The sequence below is a fragment of the Fusarium falciforme genome, chromosome 11 (genome assembly GCF_026873545.1).
Source record: "Fusarium falciforme chromosome 11, complete sequence".
NCBI lineage: Eukaryota > Fungi > Ascomycota > Sordariomycetes > Hypocreales > Nectriaceae > Fusarium > Fusarium falciforme.
The window spans coordinates 1,173,504-1,196,344 of NC_070554.1; the positions used below are offsets into that span (position 1 = coordinate 1,173,504).

Sequence of the window (22,841 nt, forward strand, 5' to 3'; positions counted from 1 at the left end):
ATCTCGTTGATTCTTGGCTCCTAAAGTCCGAGCATGTACCAAGCTGCGCCTCGCTAGTGTCCATAGTTGATTGACTGATCGACCGTGGCTATGCTTGGACCAGTCGGTGATTGCCCAACGCCATCAAGGCCCAGAGGAAACAATGGGGATATGTGGTTTATTAAAATCCATGATGTTTCAAGCTGTACACTACAGGTTAACTATGGAGCGATTTTATGGAAGGATTCAAGGCAACAGCATTCCGAAGCTTAGTACTATTGTTTTGTCTAGATTGCGCTCCAGCAGAACTGGCCATACCTTCAATCTCTCAACAACGTGCATGAGACCTCCTGTTTCCGATGTCACGCTGTTTACCGCGTTCCCAATCCTTCGATCCACTATATCCCATCGGCACCATCCGTGCATCTTTGGAGATCAACTCATCTCGAAACAAGCTTGGGCCAGGCTGGGACTGAGCATTTGCAGCCCTGCAAGGCTTGATATGTCCGAAGCCCAAGATGCTTCCGTTTCCACAAAGAATGGGAGGCAAGTATCTCCACTGAGAACCGTACGAAGAAGATGTAGACGGGAGGCTTGAAAAGGGGAAAGGCTATAAAGAGCCGGAATGCCGGCCACGGAAATTCGGTGGATTGTACATTTGTCAACACACGTCTCAGCACTAAGTCTCGTATTCCCACATTATTCTCAGCGCTTAATACTCTTTGGACCACTCTACTACCACTCAAAATGCAAACCTTCTCATCTGTTCTCCTTTTCCTTGGTTTTGCCATTGCTGCCCCTACCCAAGAAGCAGCTGAGGCCCCAAAGATCAACAAGCGCTTCAACGGCGGATGGTGTGGCGTCCACGTCCATACTTTCGACGGAGAGAACGCCAAGGGCTCCCACGAGATGAACGTCTGGGTCTACGACGGCAAGCAGCAATTGATCTGGTCTAAGGAGAGCATCTGGGGCGACGGACAGCTCATGGCTGAGAGTGAAGGCCTCCCTCTGGTCCTAAACATCAACACACATGGATCTGGTGATGATGTTGTAAGTCCCTCCTTGAATTAGTGAAAGCCGAAAACAACCTTTTTAAATGACTTGCTGATCTCGAATTTACTAGGCTACTTTCACATATGGCGACGATGCTTGGGGAAGCGGAAAGTGGGATTCCAACAATGGCCGATGCTCGGTTGGCAAGCAAGACAGCCCCAGCTTGACCTCCAGCACCGTCACTGTTGACCTTGACTGTGGATTCTCTTGCTGAGCGACGGATGGCGATACCGTAACCACCATAGAAGACGACTGTTATATCGACCTATCGACGTAACAATGCTGTGAGGAGCTGCTCTGGGATTTACCTGACTAGGTACCAAGTCTAAAGGAGGCGGGAGATGCGGGACATATGAAGATTAAGGGGGAAAGGAGTTGGGCTTAGGACTGAAATAGCTGTGTTGCTATACAATAGAACAGCGCATCAAACTTATCATGGCGCGTACTTTGACAAATTTAAGCAATAAGTAACATCCATCAAGGTGTATTATAGTTATAAGTCATCCCTATCTGCTAGTTGATACGCCAGGTACTCCCAACACTCCAGATCACCAGGGGATATTTAGAAGGTATCCAGACCTTTAGAACAGTAAAATTCAACCAAGGGGCTGCAGTAGCCCTTCATTAATTCCTTGCTCCGTTGAAAGCAACAAGGTTGGGGCTTCCATTGAGGTTGCCGCTAATCTGCCCGGTAGTTCCAAGAGCCTTGATACGCTTGGTCACAGCAGCAGGGGTATGGAGATTCTCCTTGACCTGAAGGTAGAGAGCGAGGCCAGCAACGTGAGGACAGGCCATAGAGGTGCCAGACATGACCTTGACGGCATTGGGAGAGCCAACACCGGCCGATTCGATGCGGTCGCCGGGTGCCATGATGTCAACCTCAGGTCCTGGGTATGATTAGCAATCATAACAGCCATCTGGGGCAACGGGAACGAACCGTAGTTGGTAAAATAGGTAGGGTTCCAGTTAGAGTCGATGGCGCCGACAGTCAAAGCGTTGGGGGCATTGGCAGGAGACTGGCCAGAGGCAGGGAGGGGGTTTCCATCTTCGTCACCATTTCCAGCCGCGACAACGGCGAGGATACCAGACTTGTAGGCAGAGGCAATCGCAGCAGTCCAGGCCTGAGAAGCAGGGCCACCTAAAGCGGGCTGTTAGTCTGATATTTTTCTCAGATTCAGAACCAGGGCCTTGCATACCGAGGGAAAGGTTGATCACAGATCGACCAGCACGTTTCTTTGAGACGATGTCATTCACAGCCCAATTGAAACCCTCAAGTGTGGCCGAAGTAGAGCTTTCACGTCCCTGAAAGACCTTGACAGAGATAATCTGGGCCTAGTAAAGTCAGTTTAGTACGTCGTACGCTTGGAATGGAGATAATGGGGGCGGGATTTCCACTAACCTTCTTGGCCACACCATAGGTCTTGCCAGCAATAGTCCCAGCAACGTGGGTGCCGTGCCCATTGGTATCGACATGGGCGCCAGGGAACACGCTGTGTCCGGCAATGGCCCGACCCTGGAACTCGGAGTGGTTAATCTGAACACCACTATCGACAACATAGGCATAAGACTCAGCACCAGCAGAAGTATCGTAGGTGTAGCTGTTGGAACCAGGCTCGCGGTGAGAAATAGCTCCGAGGCCCCAGGGGGCACTCTGCTGAGTAGTCAAGGCCCTCTTGGAGATCTGTCCTGGCTGTTCCCAGAGGTAGACCTTGCCGTCCTCGTCGTCGCCTTGGAGGTGGATCTTGTGATCGGGCTCGATGAAGGCAACCTGACTTGGTGTTAGTGGTGGTACAAGGTAGGGGTAGCTGAAATTACCTCAGGGCTGGCCTCGATCTCCTTGATCGTGTCCTCATCGAACTCTCCAAAGTAACCATGCCAGTTGGTAGCATTGTAGGTCGACTGAATGCCAACAGTGCTTCGCTTCGAAAGGCTGCGACGGTGAACATCTTCAACCCAGTGAAGGTGAGATTGGACCGTGGTGTCATCGGAATCCGTCTTGAGGGTGACGATGTACTTTCCGGGAATGACTTCCTCCTGCAGCTTGTAGTTAAAGGGCGCAGCCAAGGCAGCAGGGAGGATGGCTCCCAGAAGGAAAGAGACCTGACGAAGACTGGGCATGATGGATCAGGCTGAAGGGTAAAATGTGGCAGATGAATTTGAAGGAGTGACACAGTCACACAGGACAGGTAGAAAGGAGCGTAGTGGGTAAAGATCAAGGAATGTAATGAAGTGAAAGAACTGAAAGAACTGAAACGAATGTGGTGATGGAGGGCTTGCTGAGAGAGGAGGAAAATGTCAAGTCTCGACCAACATTATATACATTGCACATCATGGTTGTCGACACCGTTGAGGCGTTGAAATGAGGTTATCACATGAAAGGGACATCTGGGCTCCAGCCTGAAACTCGTGGTATGCCCTGTTGGTCGGCTTTCCTGAGCGATCTGCAGCTAACGCTCCCGAGAGGGAAAGGTGGGACCATGAGAGAAGCCAGGACTTGGGAGAACTTCTGTCTAGCCCAGGTAAGAAGCTAATCAATCGGTTGACCGTTGAATTTTCGGTCAGACACGACTAGTGCAGGGGCTAGCTCCCACCTGTCACACCACCCATGTATGAGCTTGTATCAAATCTTAAAAATCTCCTCAGACAAGGTTCTTCCAGCTACTGCTGTGTTAGAAGAGACACATCAACTCTCTGACGTAAATTTTTTACCCGCTTGAGCCTCCTGCTGGCTTCGAAGTTCGGCTAATTGGATGACTGACCTAACGTTAGCAAAGGCCGAGCAAAGTAGGGGAAAAGCTTAGGGGCTGCGGAGGGAGAGTCAAATTGGGTAGGTCCTGTGCTTCGGGCGTGCAAATGGTAAGCCTGGCAGGGCTCGTGGTACAGTTGGGAGCGGCGAGGGGTAGCCATGCTCTCTGGGTATTCTGCAAGTCTCCTCGTAGCCTAGACTAACGCCATGGTGAACTTGGTGACGCTTCTAGAAGGGCCCACCAGCCACATTGATGAAGAAGGTAGTTCTTGATATATACGTACCAGACTGAAGCCGTGGTGGGAAGTGTGGCGACAATACTACTGTTTGCTGTGTAATGTTCCGTTGCAGACCTCCGAGCATCACATCCAACGTCGTTCCCGATGGGAAAATACGGATTACACGCAAGCCACACCCCCGCCAGAAGTGGAAACTAAGACCGTCCATCTTAAGATGATTTTCCGGACCTAGACAAGGATCTCGTCGATCTGGCAGAGAACTAAGTAAAGGCTGCCTGAGTTAGCTACCCAGCGTGCCCAACCAAGTCCAGATCCTTGAATGACAACCCTTTGACCAAAGATCACAGGTAGGGTGTGACCCATGAGGAGTATCATCTGTATACTGCTCGTCGTCTCGGGTATACGCGCCTTAGACCGGGGAAAAGGCAGAGTGGCTGCCTGTCAAAAGATCCTCGACCCACCTGTCTAGTGTTTCGACTAGCTTAGACTGGCAGCAGGTTAACCTCCTCCCCGAGTTCCGGGTACATATGGCATCACGAGGACCCCTTGATCATGGCCTCATATCCAGTCAAGCATCATGGTCTAGACCGAAGCGTTAGGTTTGTAGGACGATGCATCGAACTCCAATATCAAGGGTAGTTACTACAAGTACCTAAAGTGACTGATTACGAGCTTGGATGGTTCATAGAGCCAGGCCTGGCGTATGTGCACGCCCCAGCCAGGATGAGCGGACGGCCAAGGCCGAAAGGAAACCTGTAAGATGACATACCTACCCCAGGAGGCGGCCCCTCGCGAGGGTTGATACTTGATCAGTATGTGCTTATTATGACCATGGTGCTCTCTGTACAAACGTCAGCCAAGCCTGCGATTTGAGTGAGTCTAGGCGGGGTGTAGGAGCGAGCGAAGTGCGGCCAAGTTTCAAGGGGCTTGACAGCTAAGTTGACCAAATTTTGGCGGCAGGTCGATCAGGCAGCTTGGAAGAGCCCGAATCAAATGCCGCACCAAACACCAATATCGAAACTGGTAGACGCCGAGCTCACAGCATTGCACCAGTCTTTGCCCTGTATCTTGATGATGTTGGTGGCGTCCATGGAACCAGGTAGTCAGATAGCTATACACGAGCTGCTGTGTAAAGAGACCGAGCTCAGAACCAGCAAGCTCCATAGAAATGTCAAAGTGAAGTTCTAGGCTTTATAGGACCAAATTTTTTAGTATCCACTCCGTTTCAAAAATGGGAGCTAGTGCTTTGTTACCGAGGACAATTTGAGAGGTCGTGTCTTCAAGGAGAGTTCTTGCCGTGTGATCTGGTGCATTTTTCAGGAACTCTAGGACTAAATATAAGTCTGAGGATCTTTTTCGGGGCCCCTGCCGTTGCTGCTGTGCTATCCCTGCCAGACCAGAACCTCTTGAGTCTCGGATCCTTTTTAATAGATGAAAGGCAGGGAGGCAAAACGTCGTCAAGATTGAGGCCAGGCGCATGAAACCTTTACTAGACCATTTAGCAACCCGTAGAGCAATTTCCCCAGTAGCCCGAAACTCGTAGTCTAGAGCGAGAATCGTGAGCCCGCCTTCATGGGAACTTCTTGTACGAGAACTATTAAAGCGCGACCAAGCGCTACTGGTTAGCGTACCCAAATTTTGATTTGGTCATTATCAGGGCTCAGAACACTGGGTATTCCGGAGGACATATCCCATGCCAGCATAGACGCTTCGTGAAATCTTATGCTCCACCCCATTCCTCTGCACAGATCATTGATGCCAGGATGCATTGCTAATAGCCAGCCTTGAGAACGTACCGGAAGTAGCAAGGAGGCGCCAGGGGCGCACGGGATGGCTCACTTATTCTTGGTAAGAGGATAGCGAGAGCCCACGGAAATGACTTGTTCACCCTTTCGCAAAATCGCGAACCGTCCCGGGTAGCATGCGTCGCTACCAGATAATTCCTTGGATGAATAATGGAAGGTTCGGGACTTTGGATCTTCTAGAAGCGTTTTAATACCATGATGAGATGCCTATTTATTAATTTCCTCTCTGACTATCCTTGACCGATAAAAGTTTCTCAACCTATAATTGACTGGTATGTTCCTACTGCTAACACAACTAGCTCGCTTTTCTTCATAATAACCCTTGTCTATTCAACCGAGTAGGAAAAAACAATTTTTCCCTGGCCACACTCTTTTCCTTGATACCAGATCTTGACATCAAACAAGCCGTCCTCATCGGACACCCGGAGATTGCAAGTCAAACCAAGTCGGTATTTGATCTGGTCGCCATCTATCCTCTTCTCTTTGACTGTGCTGAGATCCAGATTGTCGAGAACGAAATCGATACTTCCAACGTATTCGACATCTATGCATGCCTATATTAGCATCAAGATTCGCTGTTAGGTTCTCCAGCGCGTACCGTCACTCTCTATAGTATCCGGAGCCTCGTCGAGGCTACAAGCGAAGAGTGCAACTGAACCGTCAAGCTTAGGAGATGCACGCTCCACATTAAGGCGGTGGGAAACGTTCCAGTCGGCTTGAAGGATATCATTCTATTCGTAGAGTACTTAGTGAGATAGAACAAACCATTAACGAAATTACACACCTTTGCAACGAACCATTTCACAAAACCTGACAGCTTATACCGGTTTGAGTAATGCGTTTTGAAGACCCTCCGTTTGGCTTTGTCGTAGTTTGGGTACTTCTGCGGGTCGTAGACTTCTGAAAATAAGAACCCGTAGTGCCTCCTGCACCTTCTCTCGGTCGTAATGGCGCCTTCAATGCCCCTGAGTACAGCACCACACACCACGGCTGACCACCTACAAGACAAGGTTAATTAGTGGTTGGTTCCATTGCGAGTCTGAGAATAATACTTACGCTCCGCTCCATGGTGTTGTCATTCTAATATTTTGGGCAAGGCACCACTCCTTCAACCGCTCCTTGATATAAGGCGAAGAGCCAAAACCACCAACTAGCACCAGGTGATCGATTGCTTTGCTGGTCTCCTTTTTGACTCGGTTGACCTGGTCAGCCACTAGGCAAATAATCTTATCCCCGACGGGGTCAAACAAGCTTTCCATATCCTCCTGGGTGATCAAAACATATCCAAAACGACTGTCATAGTGTTTCTTGGACTCTAAACTAAGCCGTAGGGATTCCATTGGCAGATGTAATCGATGAGGCCGAGTTTTGGGCTGATTCAGACTGAAATCTCGCTTCGCCATCTCAAATTGATCCATAAAGCGGCTCCCGGGCCCAGCCATCTCAGGGTCCAGAGATGTGAATGCCTCACCGAAGTGTTTTTCCATATGGGCGTGAAAATTGCGGTCGACAAACGTGCCACCGCATTTGCCGCCGCCACCGACGCAGAGTTCTCACAGCCTTAGTCTTGGAGAAATGCTCTGAACTTTGTAGCTCGTAATGTCCTAGAGAGATGAGCTTTCACGTTGAGAAGTTGAGAAGTATAGGTTGATCACTTACCACGGTGCCACCTCCGAGATCACACACCATCACCCTGGCTCCGACCTGGAAACATAAGTTCAGATGTGAACAACTTATTGCATATGCGTCGACGTACCTCTATCAAGTCCTGGACGTGTTGGATGCTAGACCTTAGGGCGAGATGAGCTGCTGCCTCCGGCTCAGCGATTAGACGGACACGATCATGAGGTCGAGACGCGAACCCTGCGTCCCGAGCCGCTTCTATTGTGAGTTGCTTGGCCGCATCCGACCAGGTTGCAGGCACGGTGAGCCAGAAGTCGACAGGGAGGTTGTCAAAGTAGGCTTGACCAAATTTGTCGACCACAACTCCTTGATACATGGTATTCAACCCTCGAAGATAGGTAGTGACGATCTCCTTTGCAGTACGACCTTGAGGTAACTTCATCATACCGCTACCCATGGCCTTCTTCAGGCCTGGATCATCATACTCCGACGCCCGAGCCGAGTCATCAAGTAGGAGTTTCGTCCAAGCATATGCTTTCATGTCCGGCTCGACTTGGTAACCCCATAGGTCTCGACCGCTCTCTCCCCCATTCTCATCGTCAAACGAGACCAACGAGGGGGCTTTTTCGCAATGCTCTGATTGATGAAATGAGGCGCCAGGGTAAGCTGTCCAAGCCTTGATGTCTTTGAAGTCGGTGGCTGTGGACATTGCAAAGCTAAGGCCCGAGTAGGTCGTTCCATAATCGATGCCCACGATGAGCCGAGCCCTCTTTCGGATGGAAATGGCTTGATCAGAAGGCATTAGGATTTCAGGGATTGAAAACACCAGAATAAGAGAGTGGGTGAGAAAAGTTAAGAACACGAGATGTCAGAGTAGTGTAACAGAGCACGTCAAGAGAAATACGGAAGGGTCCAAGATGTAACTACGAGATAAGAAGAAAAGCCGATTCCCCGAGCCTGATTCCGGAAGAGGCGTGAGAGCGCCTTACTTGGTTGAAATGCCTCGCCAAGACACGCGCTGTCATTTGGTTAGGCTGCAGCGCATACTCTGCGATTGACATTGGCTAGGTTTTACCACAGTGTGCTGCAGCTGGGTTCAGCTCTGACGTGTCAGTCCCAACCCTGGGATGCAACTTGAAGCAGGCTGGGAGCCTGGTTCGCCGGATGCTGATAGCCAACACACCCTACTGACAATTTTCAGGTCCTTCGCGGCATTTGCATAAGATGGCGAGTTCCTTGTTCTTCATCTTTATTATTGTATCTTCCATACTGTTTATACCTCAGTAACCTCCAGTTATGGATTGGCACTTCAGTGAGCCCAGTATGAACACACAAGACAGCAAAGATGAGCGTCGTTATGTTTCCCCGCCGGTAACGGGGAAACGTGAAGATATGCAGGGCGGAATTGGAGAGGTTGCAAAACCTGTAAGTGCCACTTTTCTCTATTCTGAAGACGCTCGTTGTTTTCTAACTTACAGTAACGGTAGGGCTCATGTTCGAATGTGAAGAGTATTGAATCAAGCTCTGTCCAGGTAGATGAACCTGAACCGTCTACTTGTTCAGAAAGTGCATTCGCCAGAAGCTCTGGAAGATCAAACTCGGTCAAATACACAAACAGCAATGAGTACCGGGCTCAGACCTATGGCACGCAACTATTGGGTACTGGAATCACTCCCGTCGGGGGGAGCGCTGGGGATGGAAAGCATGCAGAGAGACCTTTTGGCCAATCACCCGCTTCTCTTCGACCAAATACGATTGAGACAATAAGCTATGGTTCACACAGCTATGTCACGATCACAAGCTCAGCATACACGAAACTCGCAAGTGAGAACAGTAGGTGCAAGGCATCCATCTACCGACTGCAAGAAGAGCTCTGGAGGGAAAAGGCTCGAGTGAGAAAATTGGAAGAAGAAGTAAGAGACCAAGAGCATGTCATTGCCAAGGTCCACTCTAACGCCATCAGCCTGCTAAGCAGCAACGTATCCAGTGACTTGCCTGACGACAAGATCCGGCGAGGTCTTAGCAACTTGCTTGATGGCATTGCCCGCGATTGGTGCTTGGACCTTCACGCAACCGACGACATAGACGAGTCTGGCGCAGCTACCGTGCTCATGTCCAACAATATCCTAGCTGATGCTTCTGATCTGCCGGCGCATCTCAGGATCAACATGCGGGACGAAACAGCCGCTCCCGTGCTGCTTCAAGCTGCGCTTGCAAAGTCTCTTTGCGACAGCTTTTTAATGGAGCCATTTTTTCTCCAGGACTGGCTGCCAAGAGCTTCTGATGCGGCGTTCAAAGGTGGGTTGTCCGCATGGGCTTCAAACGTGGTACAACGGCGACAAGGTAATCTGACTGAGAAATAGGCACCAACCTTCATGCCATAACAACTTGGCGCGTCCAAACTGTTGAGTACTTGGAGGTGGTCTTTCCACCCTCGAAGGACTATTTTAGGGAAAGGGCAGACGGCTTCGTTAGAGAATATTCATGCCTACTACGGCAGGTCCATGAAGACGCGCTCTCGGAGCTCTCAGAACTGATGGAGCAATTCTTCAAACTGGCACTGCAACTGTGGAAGCGTCATGTGCTTATTAGCGTCGAAGGCTTGGAGGAACAGGACCTGAAGCACTTTCGCTCAGGACAGCCAGACATGGAGGCTGAGGACAGCGTCTTGAATGGAGCACGAGGGGCACATCTGGATGGAAGGCCTGTTCAGGTCATGGTTCGGCCATGAATTGTCTCACAACTTGTCCATCAGGATGGTCAGCTTGCAGACAGGGTGGTGTGGTCCAAGGCGGTTGTGTGGGTTTCAAGCGCCTGAGCAAGGCAACGAGGCTGTTCCAAAATCAGTAGGATAGAAGGACGATCCAAGTGACAACAATTTGATTGGTATCCACGTCGCTTTGTGGGCTGTTTATTGCAGTTGATGGCGGGGGCTGAGTTGAAAATATGCAGATTGCCTCGCAAGGCAACCAGCCACGGCGCTAGCAATCGCCAGGGTATGCGGCACATCCTAAAATCAGGCTGTGACTTCGAGACAGAGTTGACAGAATATTTTAAGCCTTCGGGGGGAGAATATGCTCTTTGTCGGTCCCAGAGACGCGCCACTGTACTACTATCATTCATTCACCATCAAACAGCTTCACTTCAAGCCCTCTAGGTAGTCCCTAGTCATCAGATGACAACATGATGACTGCAACACTACAACAGCAAGCTAGGCTGCAGGCAGACGGTGCTTCGAAGGAAGAGAACGCCAAGACTTTGTCCCTCATTGCTGTCATGGGGGTTACCGGCTCCGGAAAGAGCAATTTCCTGCAGCACCTGATTGGAAAGGGGCAAGAGAATGGGCCTACTGTTGGGCACAACCTCTCTTCGTGTAGGTCTTTCACCAGCAGCTTGGGGCGCGAGACTCACAATGCGCCAGGTACACAGAAAACCGAAATGTACGAATGTCGCTTGGGAAAAAAGCAAGTCGTCTTCTTCGACACCCCCGGCTTCGATGACACTTACCGCGGAGACGCCGACGTCCTTGCCGACGTTGCTCAGGTCCTTAGTTCCTCGTATAAGAACAACCTCAAGTTGAATGGCATCATATACCTGCACCGAATCAAGGACGAGCGGATGACAAACGCCCTTATGCGTAACCTCACCATGTTTCGCAATCTCTGTGGCGATGCTGCCTTTCAAAACGTGGCTCTTGTAACGACGTTCTGGGACGAATTGCAGGATCAGAGCAAGGGCGAGAATCGCGAGCAACAACTCCTTGCTCGAGGTGAATGGTGGGGATACATGACTGCCAAGGGTTCTAAGATTATGCGATTTCACAACACTCGAGAGTCTGCGTTGGACATTGTCTCCGAGGTCATTGACTTGGACATCGTCACGCTGCAAGTGCAGGAAGAGATGGTCAACAGAGGGCTCGAGGTCGATCAGACGACGGCTGGTGAGGCCTTGAATTCCGAGCTTGCCGAGCAGCGCAAAGCATTTGAGAAGGCTCTCCAAACTCTCCATCACGAAAAGGAACAAGCGAGACGAGATCACGATGTGCACCTACAGGAGATCATCGAGACAATGGAGTTGGAAAAGATGACACTGCTGCAAGAGATTGAGAGCGAGCAAGCGGCTTTGCATGCCGATAGGCGAGAGGAACGGCGTCGGATGGAGCAAGAATTTTACGACGAGAAGCTGAGGCTGGAACGGATGGTTCAAGAAGTCCTTGCCGAATCAGTTCGCATCAAGAAAGAGACTGAGACGAAAGCCAGAAAGGAGCGACATCGCCAAAAGGCCGGATTTGATGGAAAGCTGCATGAATTAAGCGAGCGGCAAAGCCAGGAGGTGCAAAACATTGTTCGAGAGTTTGAACAGCGACTTGCCGCGGAGAAGGAAGATGGCGACATGCGCTTAAGAGAAGCCCTCGAGCGTTCTGACGCCGTTATTCGGGACCTAAGAAATAGCATGAACCGCTCCAGAAGGGAGGATCGAAGAAAATACGAAGAGGAGATCAAGAACATCAAAAGGCGCCAGAGGGAGGCAAAGGAGCAGAGTGAAAGGTGGGCAGATGATATGGAGAGGATCAACCGCGAGATTCTAGCCAGCCAGGTTGAGCAGCGAGACGCGGACAAGAAGGACCAGGGTGGGATTAAGACAAAGATTGACAAGTTGAAGGAGCAGAAGAAGTCAAAGACTCAGGTTTGTTGGTCCCGGATCGGGGCTCTTGCTGGGGTTGGGAGTTTGCTGCTTGCTGCACTTGCATAAACATTGGCGTTAGATATCGTTGCAGGGTAGATTTTAGTCCTCAGCTAGCACTAGAGTCCTGATATTCATCGTTTATATGGCACATAGAGAAGATACACATCAAGGGTAGCTCTTTTGATATCTCCATGGTTAACACGCGCATGGGGTGTGATTGTCTCTAATGGCGACTCCGACCATTCTCATGCTACAGTTCACAGAGTCTTATAATACAGGGACGTTAGAGAATATCAACGACAAAAAGCTTAATAACGGAAGATCTGTTAGCACGCATCATCAGGAAATGACGGAGTTAAAACATGAGATATCAGGTGGTTGATGTTCCTATGCCAACTGATGCGGGGCCTGTTTATTTCCAATCGCGCGCGCTTTTTCTTTTCATGTTGTCCCCGCAACACAACACGTCGACCGACATTGACCACCACCGAGCGACCACCCGCAAAGAAATTCTGTCCTTTCCTCCTCGTAGCGTGATTCACCAAGAGAACGTTTTGCTACGGATGCGCCCTAATAATTGACGCTATTCCGAGCCCAACGCATACTAGCTTTACTAGGGCTTCAGGGAGACTTGCGCGTATCTGTTTTAGCCCAAGAAGTCACCAACCTTGTGCTCCCCGGCAATCGGGCCTCCACATTACCCAGCACCAAAGTCTCACGTGAGACATTTTGGATCACCTTCAACATCATGGACAACTACCAAAGGATAGAGAAGGTCGGTGAAGGTTGTTTCCCTGACCCGACACTCATTTTTTTTGCTTAGCTATTGACTCGCACAATCATAGGAACGTACGGTGTCGTCTACAAAGCCCGGGACCTCGCACACAATGGCCGCCTCGTTGCCCTCAAGAAGATCCGCCTCGAGACCGAGGACGAGGGCGTCCCCAGCACAGCCATTCGAGAGATTTCGGTCCTCAGAGAGATGAACCACCCAAATGTCGTCAGCCTGCTCAACATCGTCCACGCAGATAGTCACAAGCTGTATCTCGTCCTTGAATTTCTCGATCTTGATCTCAAAAAGTACATGGACTCCCTACCAGTATCCGATGGAGGCCGTGGCAAGCCTCTTCCCTCTGGATCATCTGCAACCATTCGCACTCTTGGCATGGGCGACCAAGTCGTGCGCAAGTTCATGCTTCACCTCTGCGAGGGCATCAAGTACTGTCATTCTCACCGTGTCCTTCACCGAGACCTGAAGCCTCAGAACCTTCTCATCGATAAGGAAGGCAACCTCAAACTCACCGACTTTGGTCTTGCGAGAGCTATTGGTGTCCCGCTACGTACCTACACCCACGAAGTCGTGACTCTGTGGTATCGAGCACCAGAAGTCTTGCTGGGAGGCAGGCAGTATTCAACAGGCGTGGACATGTGGTCCATCGGCTGCATCTTCGCCGAGATGTGCACCCGCAAGCCGATATTCGCTGGCGACTCCGAAATTGACGAGATTTTCAAGATCTTCCGGTAACTGCTCCATCCTCGACTGCTTGACTGAGCTAACATTTTCTCAGTGTCCTCGGAACACCCGATAATGAGATTTGGCCCGACGTAACTTCATATCCTGATTTCAAGCCTTCCTTTCCGAAGTGGAGACGAAACTACGACGCTCCTTTGTGTCCCAACCTGGACGAGGAAGGGCTGAACCTACTTGACTTGCTTCTCGTCTACGACCCTGCCTATCGTCTTTCTGCAAAGAGGGCATGCACTCACCCGTACTTTGATAAGCTTCACTACGAGAATGAACAAGCTGGCAAATAGGAGTGATAGAAATATGAGGCATGCTGATCGACCGGTGGTCTGCTGGGGAGATGGAGTTGCTTTCCCTCCCTCCCTAATATGTATCTTGTGTGTAGAAATGGTGTAAGAATCATGAGTAATTTTATTTCACTGGAAACAGATGGTCTTTCGTCGTGTCAGACTTTGGTTCGCGGTCTCGTCTAGACTCGAACCTCGCCACGGTCGACCAACCATTCAGCAAATCCCTCCGTCGCTATGTTTGGGTTAATGATGGCGTTTGTGCTCCATGACAACATAGCGGTTCTCTCAGCTACAGCGGCTTATTCAGCGGTATTGGTGGTTTTTGTGGCCTTGGTGGCAGAAAAAGAACAAAACTGAATGGTCAAAGTGGTTCATCTGGCTTGGTGCTGAAGCGAGGACTAGAGTTTAGGATTTCCTAGTATCTCAGTGACTACCGTGTAGTATCAATTTATAGAAAATGGTCCTGGGGCCTTTGATTCTCAATTTTGACTTGGAGTCCCCCGTCCACGTTCAGGGCGAGGTAACACAAAGCAAAAAACTCCCAATGTGCCTCTGCCCCCTAGGTAGGGGACCTTGCCCTCATTCTACATGTGACATATGCCTAAATCTGGTGTTAATCGTCAATCGATAGTCCGCAGCTTAACTCCGGAGGACCTTGAAACCAATGCCTTGACACCATCAAAGTCCCAGGAACTGGCCGATACGGCCCCGATTATCCCGGACCTAACTGGCGCTAAAGTCCGCGAACCGCGAACCTCTCACTTATAAGGTCATAGACTTCTGGGCAACAAACCAACTTTATTAGCATCATATACAATCTTGTTGCACTTCATCACTATGACTTCCTGGAAGACTTCCAAGCTGACCTGGTTCATCACTGGGGCGGCATCGGGATTTGGTCTGGAGCTCACTCGGCTCGCCCTGACCAACGGCCACAATGTTATTGCAACCTCACGGAATCCAGCCAAAGTCCCCAACTTGGTCTCCGAGATCGAGGGTGAGGGCGGTCGTTGGCTGACCTTGGATGTTGACGATCCCAACGGTGGCCTTGTCATCGAGAATTTGGAAAAGGAGGGCACCGGGATTGATATTTTGGTCAACAACGCTGGCTGGTCCATTCATGGCCCTGTTGAGAGCTTTCCGGAAGATGAGGTTCGCCGCCAAATGGAGACGGTCTACTTTGGGCCATACCGTCTGATCAGGGCGGTGCTACCTCATATGCGACAACGACGTCGAGGATTGATTCTTAACATCGGATCGGGTGCCGGAGTGGGTGGTAGAGAAAGCATGGGCATCTACGCCGCTGCCAAGGCTGCGATGGATGGTAATTCACTCTCTAACCTGACTATGAATTGGAAACTGATCTCAAAGAGGCCTTACAAGAATTCTCGCCCGCGAGGTCGCCCCTTTCAATATCCGTACCTTGACAGTCCAACTTGGCGGGTTCGACACCAACTTTACCAACGCTCTTCGGCTATCATCTGTACCCTTCCCACAAGACTATATTGGCGGGAGGACAGATCAAGTGGCTCACAGCTTACTGGGCAGCAACTACAAGGCCGATGGTGATCATCGCAAAGCCAGCCAGGTCATTTACGAGGTTGTCATGGGGGAAGGCCGGGGAGAAGGGAAAGAGGGTGAACGAGTTATGCCGCTGGGAAGAGACATGCTATTGCTCATGGATAATGTTTTCAAGGATATGCACCATCAAATCGAGACGTTCCGGGAGATTGGGAATAGCGTCTACGTTGATAGCCAGTAGGTTGGTTCCTGGAATCGCCACTGATGACACAAACATCTTGGAATACTGAACATTGAGGAGGAACTCAAAATAGTATGCATGAACATAAGCATTTGGTAGTCACGACAGACGATGGCTCTATCAAGCTTTCCTCTGTGATATCGGAATTGCTGCGACTGGCGCGACTTGAAGGGCTTCAAGAAGCGAAAGACACTAATAAACTCGGTTGTCGTAGGCTAAGTCTCACTATTACTTCGGAAAGGGCACATGTATGGCACTCTTGGTGGTTCCCAGCGTTGTCATCGGCCACAGTCAGCCCTCGCTCAGGTCAGTCTAACAGGAACCAAGAATGCCCATACTTACATTGTCATCAGGCCTGTGTCAATTGACTCTACATACAAATAGCGCGTAATGATGAAAAAAATGTCCAACACCAGTCCATGCTCATTTCTTCCCTCATGTCGTCTAGATCATCAATGTCATCGAGTGCCAGCACCCTTCATCCACTCTCCCATCTCCTGCATCGCAAAGTTTGTCTAGCAACTGTCCTTCCCAACAATCACATTCCAGTTGCCCTTGTCGCTGAATAGCTGGCCTGATTCGAGTATTAGTCTTGATATCTTATAATGTTCTTTGTTTCGGCGTACCTTGAGTCATGGGCTCAGACCAGCCGCTGGACATGCAGTCCTCGCGAATCTTGGCTGCAAAGGGACCGAGGTCCTTGCACGGAACGCGAAGAGGGGTATCATTGTCATTACAGAGCCATATGGCAGAGTCCCACGAGCAGCTGACGCGGGCACACTTGTAGGGGCCATCATCGAGGCCGCAGTAGCCATCAATGCCCTGGAGGTAGTCGATACCTTCCTTGATGGCCAGAACTCCAGCACGGCCCTTGCCTCCCCAACCGCAGTTGATTTTTCCGAACTACAGTACCCAAGGATTAGCTACGGACCTCGTAAATGTTGAGAGAACTCACGCCGCGCTTCTTAACGGAGGGGGAGGCACCGAAGTCTGGGTTGATCTCTCGGGCCTTGACTGTGATTTCCTCAAGGGTGCCCTCAAGAGTAATGTTTTCGCTCCACTTGTCGACCTGTCCAGTCCACTTCATAGGGGCGATTTCATAACCGTCAATGGGGGCGCTGACAACCTTTGGAACGTTGCCGGTTTGAGGAATCGCCTTGATATCTGTTAGTCATGCAAAGCTTGACATGGTAGCCTGCATGGCTAACCCACTGAAGCAAAAGCCATGGCGGCAGAGAAGACGGAGAGGAAAGCGCTGGTCTTCATGGTGATGGACTAACAAAGTGTTGTGAACGGAGAAAAATAGCGATTATTATAGATTGGGAGGCTGCCTTGATGATTGTGTGGATAATTAGTATCCGAATATGTAGCATTTTGGAAGAATCGCGTCCCTTATAAGCTGTTCCTTCAACATTATTCTACCTCACCAGCCAGAGCCATGATTTCATCTTTCTGATCCTTTCACCCTCTACACACGGAACTATGGTCTAATCTTGGATCTTGCAACTGTTCAGTCGGCCCGTGGCCCAAAACTGCGCCTGCCAGCTCACTCAGACACCGAGCCAACAGGTGGAGCCACAATGAAGTTATCACCAGTCATAAAAAGGCGGTAGTGGCTTACTAGTCGTGTAGGTTATGCAGTCCAAAGGAAACATTGACACAGCCACACAAGTCGCATGTTTCATCCTTCTGGGGCCCGGACCACAACAACACGCCACGTCTGTAGCTAAGGAGCAGCAATGCATGCAGGGCTGCAATCTGCAGAGACGAGAATACCACGTTGAATTGCTTCAGCCCCGGGTTCTGCTGCCAGACAGCACACAGGTGACAGCCTGCTGATCTGCGGTAGGGACCAGGCTGAAAGAAACTTAAAAAGCCTCGATATTCCCGGCCATAGCCGAGTGAATACGGTTTCAGATACGTTTCTCTGACATGGTCAGGCTTGTTCAGTTAAAGTGTAGGATTTGCTGCTCAGCTATGGAGGCGGCCAACAGTTAAGAGCAGTTAATATCACGCTTCATGCCTTGGCAAGACAGGATTGATGAGGTAGCAAAGACAGATCTAGCATAATTGAATGTAGACAACCTCTATCAACATTTTCGATCCTTTGTTGGCTGCAATACAAGTAATTGCTGTACCGCAATAGGATCAATACCCCCCAGTCAGAATTTGCGGCAACCGGTATCTTTTCTTATCATGGTGACCGACTAAATCATCTTTGGGACGCAATCATACCAGGTCCTCGATGGTCATCGCAGAACTAAATGCACCTAACATCCAAAGTCAGGCCCATCCCAAGCAAGTTACAGGTGCCGAATGTTGTCCGTGACTGATTCCTCCAAACTCGTCCACCCTGGGCGACCCAGCACACGAAGTAGATCCTCCGCCTTGTCCCGGTCTTGGACCTCATGGGGGTCATCCCCACCTGAAAAATCATCTGGAAAGGTTTTGGTGGGCTGAGCCTCTCGCAAGAGGGACAAAACTCTATCCCAGCTAAACCTTCCAGCAAATGCGAAAATTCTTTCGTCCTTCACAGTTGAAAGAATAGCTGCAGCAACATGAAGTCTAGCAGTATCTTGAACGTGAACGTAGTATTCTATAGGCACGTTAGTTAAGGTCATCGTAGTTGTTTAGTGTCAGATACATACGGCGTGGAAAGAAAGGGTGCATAGGCGATGTTTCGCCCTTGCAGAGTAGCGGGATGAAGCCAGACGTGCTTAGATAGCCTTGATTGACTGGGTCAAGTGGTCTGCCCAGATTGGTGGAAGGAAGAACTCATGTGAGTTAGTACCTAGACAGTTGACGGTACTCGAGGGGGTTGCTCACTTGTGTTCACTACCAAATCCGCCCGCTCGTGACGGTGCTCCTTGTGAAATCGCCAAATCTCCTTTTCTGCCTGCGTTTTACCAGCGGCGTATACCATCATTCCTCTCTCAGGTTGGTATGGCGGCTCCTTCCAGGCTTCTCGGATGGCTTCTTCGTTCCAGGTATCTTGGGTCACAATGTTTCCAGGTTCATCCAGTGGATTATATACGGAGGCAGAGGACGAGGTGCATATAAACCGTTTTACACTCGGTTCATCATACGCTGCCTTTAAAGCGTTGAGTGAACCAGAGATAACCAGAGGGATCGTATTGTTCGGATCTGGATCAAGGGACACGACGGAAGCTGTGTGGGCGACGATGGAGACACCTGTTGGCTTTAGTAACGAGGTTCATCAATGTCAGTAGGAGTGCTGTCTTGCCTTTGATCACTGCATGAAAGGCCCTTTCGGCGGCCATATCAGCGACCTGGACGAGGTCAAATCGCCCAGCTCCGTACTTTCCTTCAAAGTGTTTCTCGAGCCAGGCGTTCTTCTCAAGGTTGCGAACGGTACCCCGGACTCGATAGCCATGATGAAGGAATTGGTCAGAAATATGTGAGCCCAAGAACCCATTCGCGCCAGTCACGAGAACTATAGAGTCTCTAGGGACTGCTCGATCGATGAGTTCTGACATGTTGCTGGGAGAGATTTGTATTGCGAGTGCGTCTGAGAGTCTTGGGACTTTGGTGAGAATTCAAGCTTGATCTGCCTTTCTGTGTGAACAATATTTCCGGAAGGACCTATGCCAAAACCAAGTGTATTAAGAAATGTCGACCACAGACACCCTAGCAGAACGATGAATTGGGATTGTGAGAGTGTCAGTTTAGTAGAGGGCTTGGGCTGTTATTTATAAACAGGAGGACCGGCCAGCTCGTAAGCCAGCCTCTCCGGAAACACTCATGTCATCATGGCGCCTGAAAAATCTCTCATGGGCAAAGAAGCGAGTTACAAGCGCGTGTTAAGTCGTCAACTCGGACTTTTGAAGCTGGCCAATCGCATTAAAGTTGCCAGATGCAGTAATGTGTCGCCAACTCCACATTTCCCAGCCTTCAGGATGAGATAAGACCTCGCCATGCTCTTCAAATGGAGTCTATTGGAAGTCAGAGCTTGTTTTCTTACTTGCAGTCCCGGAACTATCTCAAAATGGCTGTTATGATGCCAGGATTTGCTCAACCTGTACCCGAGGGTCCCATGCGCCAACCTCGAATCTTCCCAAGTCCAAAATGCGGCACAGCCGGAAATCATCATGGTGAACGCCTCCTCCGCCCAAGGCCCATACCAAAAAGTCTCGAGAGATATACCGATCGACTTTCCTTGAGCCCCAGTTCCATCCCTCGGAATCGCTCCTCCTCAACATCTGATCTGCCATAAGAGCAATCCATATGAGAGCGCTCCTCGAAAGTCCGTGTGGGGGATCAATTGCCATAGATAAAGGTAGATATGTGATGCGACGCATATGCTCATTCAAGATCTGCATCATGTGCACCAGTCCGTCTAAAGTATCAGCTGGACCGCCTTTGACCATCTTGAGGAAGAAGAGAGCCGCGAGACGAAGAATTATGTCAAGAGGCCTTTCGGCTTCCTGTTGCATATCGCTAGGTGACCCGAACGAGAGGTTGTTGTGGTGTTGGAACGCATTAGCCCCGTCCAAACACCTATCTAGGGCCTCCAAGCGTGTCTGTATTGGGACTGAGGCCATCAGTAAGCGATACTCAATGCCATGATATTCTTCCATCAGCGCAAGCGGATCAAATATCAGCGACCCTCGCTGCGATGCTGCAAAGTCGATTGTGGCGACAAGAAGAGCCAAAGAGGCGATGGTATCGCACAAATCATCGCATACACCATCGTATTGGCGAACTGCTAGTTGGACGTCGGCTTCTATGGCCATCCGCCGGTCGCGAGGGAGACTCGCTGAGATCGGCGTCTGTAATTGTACTTGGGCAAAAAAGGGTGTCGTTACTATCTCGGAGGCCCCTTTTAAGTCCGCTCTGGAGTAGGTTAGTGCCAGTAAGTGAAAAGTCGTGTTCGAAAACTCACTTTTTTACCAGTATTTGCACTGGTAATGGGAGGACCTGTAAGCCACCCGCCGCCTGGACCAACAGCTTGAGGCCATTCAGATGGGCCAACCAATGGTCATACAATCCAAGAAATGTCTGGCACGCCGCGTCAGTAAGTACAAATGACAGGTTTTGGCAAAGAACATACTGCCAAAATAGCCAAGCTCGCAATAGACTGGATTATAACCACCGTTTTGCTGATGGTCTGTTTCTCGTCTCCCAACAGTTTGTTGACCAAGGCGCACAGTTTTGCCGAATGCATCGAAAAACCTGCTGACTCCCTTGTCCCAGATTTGAGCAGGAGGAACAGGGCCCCCATTGTCAAAGTACAGTTGAGCATCAATGGCTCTAACATCAGTCGCTCAAAGCGACTCTGATCCATGGACAGCGGTTGCCACGAAACGACTTGCAGCTGTTCAAATGGGTAATGCCTTATGGGACATGAGAAGAGATATGCGTGGAAGCATTTCCGTCCTTCGTCGGGGATTTCTGCAGGAAGCCCATGTAAGACCCAGTCTGGTAGGGGAATGCCAGAAGGTGATGGGATGTAACAAGCGCCCGCCTCGTTCAGTTGACGCCATGCTTTGATCAATGGGAAAGAGAGCGATTCCTTGGGAACTCTGCTAGCGACAGACTGATATGGAATCGTCGAATAAGGCTTTTCCGATATGTCCTTGTCTTGGTCCCTTGAACTCGTTCTGGGCGCAATTCTTCGGTTCTCACCCCCTTGCACACGGCTCAGGTCAGCCTCAGTCACCGGTCTTGGCGCCTGTCGGGGTTTCTGCCGCTTCTCCAGAACAAACTTGAGCTTTGTAGCAGGCAGATATGAATTTCCTGGAATTTTTGCGACCGAGGTTGCGTTGACAAACGATATCCCTTGATGCTTTTCCCTGGTGACTCGTAGACCGCGTCGGGTCTTGGTAACGGGGCCATCGCAGTGCATAGCGACTTGCGGCGGCTCCATGGCTGCAAGGACCCAGCTCTCAGGAAATCGAAGTGGCTGTTATGTGATCTTTGCCGAGCTTGAATAGAATGATCAGAGAACGGCGGTGATTATGCACGGGATGAGTTTACGTCACGTCAGAATCCCCCATGTTGCTCACGCGTCAGCGCTAGGCAAAATTACCGTATTCGGTAATTCGCATCCTATTGGTCAATGTCCCAGAAACAGATAAGGTTCGGACTGGACTACAATCCTTGCCTGATCAACCAAGGCAGACTCCAGAGCATGATAGATGATGTGTATCTTGGGTCAAGGTGGTTAATAAAGCCTTGTGGCGTTCCTCCGTGAACCATAGGTCTCTCATTAGACAGTCGGCCCGTCATTTATCCCACTGGCTTTATTGTCTCACCCTGTACCCGCTAACGTACCAGCTCCTAGAACTCCTCTTCTTTAACTTACCGTAAGAACTCGTTAAATTCGCGCTTTTTTGAGTTCAACCGTCGGTCTTGGCGCATTACTTCCCGGATGATCACTTCCTCATACAGTTAGTATGTGGAAGTGATCATTCGAGGGGTAATATCAGAAGATCAGATGTTCCCCCCCGGCCAGGATTTTTGCAGTTTCTCTTTCATCCAATCTGAAGCTATCACCACCGCGTTTTTCACACGATGCCGCCGCTTGATGAGGTTGATCCCAATGCCGGCTGGACTATGGCCTCAACACCAAGGAAAAAGCCCGGCCCAAAGCCCAAGCCTCTTGCAGAGCGGAAACCAAAGAGGATCTTGCCAATCCAACGCCCGGAAAGAAGCTATTCACCGGAGCAGAAGGCGGAAGTCCTCGTGTGGTTGATCCACGGCCATGTTATAAAGAAGGGTTGGAAAAGGAAGCCTACGGTTTATGATGCCTCGAGGCACTTCAAAATACCGGAAGGAACGATCCGTGGATGGCGACAAAAGCGTGAGTTTTTCCTCGAAGAATATCATCGGAAACTCTGCCCCAAGTGGCCAGGCCTCGAAGATCAAGTATACCTCTCTTTCTTAGAGCGCCGCGCCCAAGGGAAAGTAGCTACGACCTCTTGGTTCCGCCGGAAGGCACAGGCTATTTATAAGGAGTTATACCTGGACCAAAGCTCTCGGTTCCCTTTCTCCACTGGTTGGTGGCGGGGCTTCCTTTGGCGTCACAATATCGTAAAGCGACGAGTGATAAAGCAGTCAACTAAGAGGCCAGAGGATTATATCGACGTCGTGAATAGGTTCTTATGATTCAT

The 22,841-nt window shown here is 50.1% G+C and overlaps 9 protein-coding genes across 9 annotated transcripts; 4 read left to right on the top strand and 5 right to left on the bottom strand.

The window, feature by feature from the left end:
• Nucleotides 1-726: 726 nt before the first annotated feature.
• On the top strand, nucleotides 727-1,246 carry NCS54_01329500 (Hypothetical protein; the record flags this gene model as incomplete). Its single annotated transcript, XM_053158496.1, has 2 exons — nucleotides 727-1,029; nucleotides 1,103-1,246. The coding sequence occupies 2 exons, from the start codon at nucleotides 727-729 to the stop codon at nucleotides 1,244-1,246; spliced, it is 447 nt and encodes a 148-aa protein (XP_053014471.1).
• A 410-nt stretch (nucleotides 1,247-1,656) lies between these two features.
• Nucleotides 1,657-3,150, bottom strand: NCS54_01329600 (Hypothetical protein; the record flags this gene model as incomplete). Its single annotated transcript, XM_053158497.1, has 5 exons — nucleotides 1,657-1,919; nucleotides 1,970-2,170; nucleotides 2,229-2,364; nucleotides 2,432-2,800; nucleotides 2,848-3,150. 5 exons carry the CDS (start codon nucleotides 3,148-3,150, stop codon nucleotides 1,657-1,659), a joined length of 1,272 nt encoding a protein of 423 aa, XP_053014472.1.
• Nucleotides 3,151-6,148: 2,998 nt separating this feature from the next.
• On the bottom strand, nucleotides 6,149-8,247 carry NCS54_01329700 (Hypothetical protein; the record flags this gene model as incomplete). Its single annotated transcript, XM_053158498.1, has 7 exons — nucleotides 6,149-6,366; nucleotides 6,421-6,553; nucleotides 6,607-6,820; nucleotides 6,879-7,115; nucleotides 7,380-7,426; nucleotides 7,482-7,526; nucleotides 7,579-8,247. The coding sequence occupies 7 exons, from the start codon at nucleotides 8,245-8,247 to the stop codon at nucleotides 6,149-6,151; spliced, it is 1,563 nt and encodes a 520-aa protein (XP_053014473.1).
• Nucleotides 8,248-8,768: 521 nt separating this feature from the next.
• NCS54_01329800 (Hypothetical protein) lies at nucleotides 8,769-10,176 on the top strand (the record flags this gene model as incomplete). The annotated part of the gene is made up of 3 exons (XM_053158499.1): nucleotides 8,769-8,870; nucleotides 8,933-9,743; nucleotides 9,809-10,176. The coding sequence occupies 3 exons, from the start codon at nucleotides 8,769-8,771 to the stop codon at nucleotides 10,174-10,176; spliced, it is 1,281 nt and encodes a 426-aa protein (XP_053014474.1).
• Nucleotides 10,177-10,628: 452 nt separating this feature from the next.
• Nucleotides 10,629-13,946, top strand: NCS54_01329900 (Cyclin-dependent kinase 1; the record flags this gene model as incomplete). The annotated part of the gene is made up of 5 exons (XM_053158500.1): nucleotides 10,629-10,818; nucleotides 10,867-12,131; nucleotides 12,757-12,916; nucleotides 12,977-13,652; nucleotides 13,700-13,946. The coding sequence occupies 5 exons, from the start codon at nucleotides 10,629-10,631 to the stop codon at nucleotides 13,944-13,946; spliced, it is 2,538 nt and encodes an 845-aa protein (XP_053014475.1).
• An 828-nt stretch (nucleotides 13,947-14,774) lies between these two features.
• NCS54_01330000 (Hypothetical protein) lies at nucleotides 14,775-15,708 on the top strand (the record flags this gene model as incomplete). The annotated part of the gene is made up of 2 exons (XM_053158501.1): nucleotides 14,775-15,270; nucleotides 15,320-15,708. Exons 1-2 carry the CDS (start codon nucleotides 14,784-14,786, stop codon nucleotides 15,706-15,708), a joined length of 876 nt encoding a protein of 291 aa, XP_053014476.1. The 5' UTR covers nucleotides 14,775-14,783.
• A 515-nt stretch (nucleotides 15,709-16,223) lies between these two features.
• NCS54_01330100 (Hypothetical protein) lies at nucleotides 16,224-16,974 on the bottom strand (the record flags this gene model as incomplete). Its single annotated transcript, XM_053158502.1, has 4 exons — nucleotides 16,224-16,282; nucleotides 16,335-16,611; nucleotides 16,664-16,864; nucleotides 16,921-16,974. 4 exons carry the CDS (start codon nucleotides 16,972-16,974, stop codon nucleotides 16,224-16,226), a joined length of 591 nt encoding a protein of 196 aa, XP_053014477.1.
• Nucleotides 16,975-18,011: 1,037 nt separating this feature from the next.
• NCS54_01330200 (Epimerase domain-containing protein) lies at nucleotides 18,012-19,205 on the bottom strand (the record flags this gene model as incomplete). The annotated part of the gene is made up of 4 exons (XM_053158503.1): nucleotides 18,012-18,304; nucleotides 18,357-18,482; nucleotides 18,535-18,900; nucleotides 18,953-19,205. 4 exons carry the CDS (start codon nucleotides 19,203-19,205, stop codon nucleotides 18,012-18,014), a joined length of 1,038 nt encoding a protein of 345 aa, XP_053014478.1.
• Nucleotides 19,206-19,721: 516 nt separating this feature from the next.
• On the bottom strand, nucleotides 19,722-21,595 carry NCS54_01330300 (Hypothetical protein; the record flags this gene model as incomplete). Its single annotated transcript, XM_053158504.1, has 3 exons — nucleotides 19,722-20,562; nucleotides 20,612-20,727; nucleotides 20,780-21,595. 3 exons carry the CDS (start codon nucleotides 21,593-21,595, stop codon nucleotides 19,722-19,724), a joined length of 1,773 nt encoding a protein of 590 aa, XP_053014479.1.
• Nucleotides 21,596-22,841: the final 1,246 nt, after the last annotated feature.